General features: G+C 34.5%; 1 protein-coding gene across 1 annotated transcript in view; it reads right to left on the bottom strand.

Annotated features, from left to right (window-relative positions):
- Positions 1 to 270: 270 nt before the first annotated feature.
- The window catches only part of LOC106100357 (serine/threonine-protein phosphatase rdgC), a 10,890-nt gene continuing 4,096 nt past the window's right edge, over positions 271 to 7,064 (bottom strand). Inside the window, exons 6-15 of the mRNA XM_013279184.1 lie at positions 6,975 to 7,062; positions 4,816 to 4,982; positions 4,680 to 4,716; positions 4,232 to 4,381; positions 3,682 to 3,762; positions 2,194 to 2,379; positions 1,826 to 2,081; positions 1,359 to 1,507; positions 1,176 to 1,278; positions 271 to 1,038 (exon numbers count right to left, since the gene is read on the bottom strand). Coding sequence (XP_013134638.1) covers positions 821 to 1,038; positions 1,176 to 1,278; positions 1,359 to 1,507; positions 1,826 to 2,081; positions 2,194 to 2,379; positions 3,682 to 3,762; positions 4,232 to 4,381; positions 4,680 to 4,716; positions 4,816 to 4,982; positions 6,975 to 7,062 — 1,435 coding nt within the window. The 3' untranslated portion in view covers positions 271 to 820. The remainder of the gene's footprint in view (positions 1,039 to 1,175; positions 1,279 to 1,358; positions 1,508 to 1,825; positions 2,082 to 2,193; positions 2,380 to 3,681; positions 3,763 to 4,231; positions 4,382 to 4,679; positions 4,717 to 4,815; positions 4,983 to 6,974; positions 7,063 to 7,064) is intronic.

Genomic DNA, 7,064 nt, shown 5'->3' with positions numbered 1-7,064 from the left:
TTTAGTACTATTCTGTCGTTTGCGAAAATCACTGCTATATCTGCTCGTATTAATAAGAAGAGGTGGAGTTTGTCTTCTTGTGCAAATACAAGCGTCAAAGATTTTTTTTTGAAAGTGGAATACCGCCAATTTGCGCAACTGTACATGTTTATAATGAACTAAATAAAAATGTGACTTCTGTAATTGACCCATATGCATAATAATATTTAGTAGAGAATGAACAATATGTACTTAAATTTAATAATAAGACTTGATTATTTTAATTTGCAATGAGTTTAAGAATATCTTTTTAAAATCTACAATTATACGTACAGTTACTTAAAAATTATAAAATGCATATCAAGAAATCGTAATTGTTAAATTGAAATCATTCATTTCATGCAATTTTCATATTCACATTCACAATAAAACAGCATTTTCTTTTTAATAGATGAGAAATAACTTTTATAAGTAGGATGTAATTATGCTGTTATGCTAAAAATACATATTAGCGATATCTCTAATCAAGATTTAAAATGTACTTCTGAAAGAATTCAAGCTTAATGGTAGTTAGTACATTAATTTCTATCGTAACTCCAACTGTTTACATGTCACTCTCTAATAATCCTGGTCGTCTTGGAACTTCATCGCTGTCAATTAATTGTATTTCATCCGTATCTTTTAAGTATCGTGCAACACATGCACCAGTTAAATGAGGTTGACCGTTAGTTCTTCTTAAGACTTCGTTGCTTCCTTCCTCTTCAACTCTCACCAACTCTATTTCGACACCAGTTTCATCTTTATCGACCGCCGTCCTGCTCGGGAGGCGGTCAAGTTCCTGTCAGGTGGCTTGGAGTTCAGCCAACTCGTTCTCTTCCTCGTGAAGACTTTTCTCAGCAAGTCTGAAACTCTCCAGGAATTCATTCAAATCGACGAGCCCGTCCTTATTTATGTCCATCAGGCGGCATATATCAACCAATTGCTCTTGAGTCATCGGATTTGGCATATATTTTCCCAATAATTGACATGCTTCGGAAAACTCCTCCAGAGTTATGTAGCCTGCAAACATAAATTTATTTTACCAAATACATATTGTCAATATCTAATACACTTAACAATTTATATTATACTAAAGAAGTATATGTAACTGAAGCACCAAAAGAACTAAATATAACAGAAATATTCGTCATTTTTACCTGAATTATCTTTGTCGAGAATTTTGAAAATTGCTTCCAAGCTTCTTTTGTTTTTGTATAACGTCTCTACAACTGTTTGCGTGTCTGCCTTTCGGCCTCCTCTCTGTAACCAAACAATATTGTTAAGCTACTGTATCTAAATCAATAAAAACATTCAGTGTTTTCTTTGATTTAAAATCTTACATTAGTATTCAGATCAAATGTATCCATATATCGGACGAGCCGTGTATCTGGGTCGGTGCGCACGAGCTTGTCTTTCAGCATCCGCCACGGGAGACCGAGGTGTGTGGTCTCCTCCATTGCGTAGCACCAATCACTTATTGATATAAAACCTGGGGTACATATGTTGGAATTAACTCGAAAGCAAACTGAGTAATAAAAGATCACAAGTCAAATATCCAGTTGGTTCGTCTCAAAGACTCATAGCACACTTTTATTACGAATGGCTAAGCAGAGGAATTTACGAATTTAAACACGTTAAAATATTGCTTATCTCAGACTCTATGGAATGCAGTAATTAAACATCACAAGAAGTCATTCGTATATCATTCGCACATCTGCGAAACACAAAGAAACAGAATATGTAAAGAAACAATAAACAATGAACTTTAAAAAGATGTCAGGGTGTGCAGACTATAAATAAAACGTACCACTTTGATCCAAATCCATACTCCGGAAGGTCGCTTCAAGCGATCGTCGGGCCATTACAATATGGCTGTGTAGCTCTCGCATGGCGGAGGACTCGACGAGGCCGACTCGTTGACGGAACGTGAGGCGGCGAGTGCGTGACACGGCCGCAGTATACTGTACGAACTGACGCTCCAGCGAATTGCCGCAAAGCTTCAGATATGCGCCTTTATTCGAGCCCAGCTCGTAGTAATTTGATGCAGAGAAAATTGTTATCACCTATGAAAGGAACAACGATTCAATTTCAAAGGTTGTAGTGACGAAATAGAGATTAGGCAACTGATACCAGAGAAGTCAATAAAGCGAAAAATTAAGTAATTTAATGTCTTACATTCCCATTATGCAGGATCTCGTAGCCGCCAGGCTTGCACTCGTGACTTCGGACAATGAAGCTCAATTTGTTCTTCTTTAGAAAAGAAACGGTGACATCGGGGCCGAAGTAAGTGCCTGCACCGCGGAGCGCATTCGCTACACATCCACCAATACTTTGAGGATCCGACCATAGAATATCGAAAACCTAAAGCAAACAAAATTCTTAGAATAATGTGAAGTTCGTGCGCAAGATCGATTACAAACTAACTATATTTTAATGCTGTTTACTTAATATTTTGAAGGAGATAAAACAAAGAAGCATCGAATAACCAAACTTGATGAATTGCCCGCCCATCGATTCCATTACATTACATCATTCTTTATTTATACGGCTCATAACAGTCACATAAAAATATTTACTATTCATTAAATAATATACTGGTGCGTTATTAGCTCATATTTAACCCATGGGATGGCATGGTATGGTGCAAGGTGACGCCAACACATAATGTAATGTTACATTTCTTCGAATATGTTATTATTATTACAAGACTTTTACGATACACAAGGGAGAAGGTTTTCGTTGACAAGTCTGCATGACATATGAAATGTTAAAGTTTAGGTCTAAATTCTAATATTCTGTTAAAACACAAACGTAAAATAAATACGGATTAAACGCCTAGGTGGGTTCTATATACAAGATGGAATTTTCTACATTAATTGCAACGACGGCTGTCTCTTGTCATTTATATTTGTATCACTAGAATTAACACAGTGAAAATAAACCGCAAAGTGGTCATCTCGGCCATTTAATTAACATTACGTCATAAACCGGTTAAAATTAACTAGACTAGATACAACAACATAGTTACGAGCTAATATTTAACTGTAATACACGAGCAACACGAGGAACTCAGGCGGTGAGCGAGCAAACTTCAGAAACTATCAATTTGCCGAGCAAATTCCATTAATCCGACGCCGGATGACGTCTATACGATGAACTTGTATGAAAATTGAATTAAATGCCGCTGCGATTATACGCTGCACTGCGGTTAATCAATTAAAACCAAACGAACATCGGACAGGTTACAAACGATTTTAATTAAAATATTTTACAGGCAATAATATTTATATTAAATTTACAGGCAAGGCAGTTGCGGTAAAGATAAAAATAATTTTATACATAAATATGGGGGTTTAAAATTCTGTTTTTTATTTCGAAATCATTTTTATGTTATCTAAAACCGTTAGTCATTTTGATTTATGGACTAGCTTTATAGGTTAGCTTTTATAATTTTAAAATAACAATGAAACATTCTCATCCCAGTTTACAGTTACATATCTATAGACCTTAAAATTGTAATACCGATGTATCGAAAGTAATGATTAAAAAACTCATATATTTTCCATTCGATTACTTGCATCGCAAATTTGTTACAGGCTGTGATTATTTTTACAGTGTTCTGCATACTAGAATAAAAAGAAAAAATAATGAAATATGTCTTACCTGTTTCCACTCCACTTTATCGATTTGTTCAGCGCCAGGTGCTCCACCCTCTGCTACAGGCGGTCGAAGAAGTGACACGTACTAAAAAAAAATAATTTCAATTACTAATTGTGGTTGTGATAATATTAAGGGGCTTAATCTTTAACAATAAACTACAACAAAATCGGACCTTGTACAAAAGATGAGTTAACAGACACTAATATTTTTCCATGAAATATTTTAAGAACACTAACCGTACTAACAATTACATACATTTTTATTTTCTAAATTTTTATTAGTTTTATCATTATCAGTTTATCAGATTACTCCACGTTTTTTAGTTTTTAGTAGTTAGTTTAGTTTTTAGTATACACGTCTAAATATGTAAAAAATTGTTGTTTTTTGCTATAAGGGAAATAAAGCTATCTTTATCTCTACAACTAAATCAGATCACTTATTAAAGTTGACAATCCCGAGGTTAAAAATGAAACAAATTGCTCATCCTTATAAAAACAATATAGGTACAGTTACGTCGCAGAAATGTGAATACTTTCAAATATAGAAGACTTACTTTATCACGGTCAAGGCTGCGCACCATATCAAGGTCGGTGGTGTCCGAGATTCCTCCGTGCACCACAAACACGCGGTTGTTTATGATGGTCCCCAAGGGCAACCAGCGGTACACCCCTTCTATGAGCTTCAGTAAACGCTCAGCGTTGTGCTGTGTACAAAACCATTTATTATTATCAAATGCATTATCATCATCCACTTGCCCTTATCCCTTACGGAGGTCGGCACAGTATGTGCTGCTCTTCCATACATCTCTATCAGCCGTCATATCTGAAACCACTCCTCTCTTAAGTATATCCTCTTTTACACAATCCATCCATACTTTCTTCGATCTTCCTCTACCTTTGTAGCCATCCACTTTCAATCTTAACACTTTCTGATGTATGTCCCCATTATTATTAACAAATGCATGTAAAATCATAATACGTTTTATTTCATTTTATACTCACTCGATATTTTTGATGAACTTCTCTTATAAAACCGTACCTAAAAGCAAATATCAGTGTAATATTCTTATATATGACATAAATCTATTCTATTAAAGTAAATGGACTATGAATACTTGAATAGTTCAAAGTTTGTTACCTAGAATTCATAATGAGATCCTCGTGGTTGCCTCTGTTCAAATAAACTCCTCCAGGAAAAGCTAACATGCAAGCCAGCAAAAGGAGAAGCACTTCCAAGCTCTTCTTGCCGCGATCAACAAAGTCTCCGTTAAATATGTATGGATTTTCTGGCGAAGGCAGCCCGTTCTGCACAGATAATTTAAAATTCTTATTTAATTGAAATATAAAATGACATTTAAATTTTCATTCGCTATTAATTAAGTGTAATTGACTAGATTTAATTTTCAGATTATCTCAATAATTCTAGATACATTCTAAATCTTGTCACGAACTGCAGATATATTTAAATTTGGGTCACGAGACGGATTTATGCGCATTACGATAAAATAAACCTCGGCTAGTTGGGTAAAACCTTCTTGATACTATCTAAATTGTATGTGCACGAATCCTTAAAAACAAGATATACCTGGCTATAATGCTCATAATCAGTATAAACAAACTTTATGTCTTTAACACTGCAATACGTTACATTTAACATTTATCTAAATCTATATCTATATACATATAATAAAATTGGAGTGTCTGCTTGTTACATCAAAAGAATAATTCCAGATTTTGGGATGATAATGTATTTGCATTGCTGATAACGAAAGTCTATCTGTCTGTCTGTCCGCAAGCCGCGTTTGTTCCTGGTGATTTCCGAAACAGCTGGGCCGATTTCGAGCGGACTTTCACTAAAGGGTAGCTGACATAGGCAAATTATAGGCTACTTTTTTATCTTAATATTGCGTAGACGAAGTCGCGGGCAACAACTAATTTTTAACTAAATTTAATAGCGATAAAATATTTTAGTTGGTTAATTGCAAATAATTTGATGAGTACCATATGGATTAATTTACGTCTTCCGACTAAACAAACAATCGGTCAATCAATAAAACTACAGGATGTCTATAAATTGAATGACGCGTGCGCTCCCTCCATGTTGTCGTTCATTTAATTATAGCAATCAATTAAATGATTTATCTCATACAAAATATTATTCAACTGTGCCAACGCGTCTATGAATTAAATTCAATATTCCTTTTCATACAGTTATGGAAAGGTATTTAATAATTCAAACATCTTTCAGATACTGTATTAGATATCCTGATAAATATAGTTTCCCTATACAAAACATCTATCACTGAATTATTCAAACGAACTCGCACACGGTAAATAATCCAGCGCAGTGTAGCTACCACACTCGCAAATTAGATTAAGACGCATTAATACGTCGAAGGATTAAGGAAAAATATCTGATTACCTGTCAATGTATATCCCGTTACCCTAATTAGACATACGTAATACTATATCTGTAATCTTTATTGACGATAATGTAGCTAGCAGCGTTTTGGTATTCAATTCAATTGTTTTCCTATTAAAAACACATATTATATCGTAATTTTCTTTTGCATAAATTTTTGGCACTTATAAAAATAAATAAAATGGTTTTAAAAGAAAAAGTCATGGACTATCGAGTTTTTAATATGTACTTTTTTATGACGTATACAGTAGCGCTTGACGTAAGATTTCCCCGCGAAAAAGAAGGTGCGAAAACTCTTCACTATATCATTGTCAATCCCTAATTGGCATATCAATTAGACATTTACCCTACTTAATACCATGTCATTTATTTCAAACCAGTTTTTAATTTATTAGATTAAATGCAACCGTAAATATTAAGCTAGTTATTTCTGATTTAGCGACCTACATTTCGCGCAAAGTCGTAACGAATGTTTACAGAAAGCACGCACCAAGCGACGCTATAAACTATTGTCACATATGACGTCAGTGCTCCAAATGGAACACGTGCGTAGATAGCGTAGTTGCCCATTGATTACACCAACCCTCATGCACGGCGATATATTAAAATGAAACAACCGGTCGGATAAGGTGAATAATTTAAATATTCGAGTAAACAAATAACGATTTTATAAAACGTATTGAAATAAAGTAAAAACTGAGATTTGATAACGACCAGTACATTTAGGTTGTTTGGAGTGTGTTTAGATTATTTTCGATTTAAAATATTTCAATGCCGTTGCATTTTTAAGTCAAAAGAAATTCGCTCTTTGCATAAAATTCTCTATATCCGGTGTTCAATTCACTGTGCATAACACACGTATTTCTAACACGTACCTTATGAAAGATGACTAGCAAATCATCAAGCTTTCCGTGCAAATCTCCGCAGATCGTGATCTGACTGGAGATGGAGGTGGTCGCCACGTT

This window comes from Papilio polytes, unplaced genomic scaffold, assembly GCF_000836215.1.
Source record: "Papilio polytes unplaced genomic scaffold, Ppol_1.0 DF824047.1, whole genome shotgun sequence".
NCBI classification, from domain to species: domain Eukaryota; kingdom Metazoa; phylum Arthropoda; class Insecta; order Lepidoptera; family Papilionidae; genus Papilio; species Papilio polytes.
The sequence above is the reverse complement of the archived record's forward strand: the minus strand, read 5'-3'. Positions and strand labels throughout refer to the sequence as shown.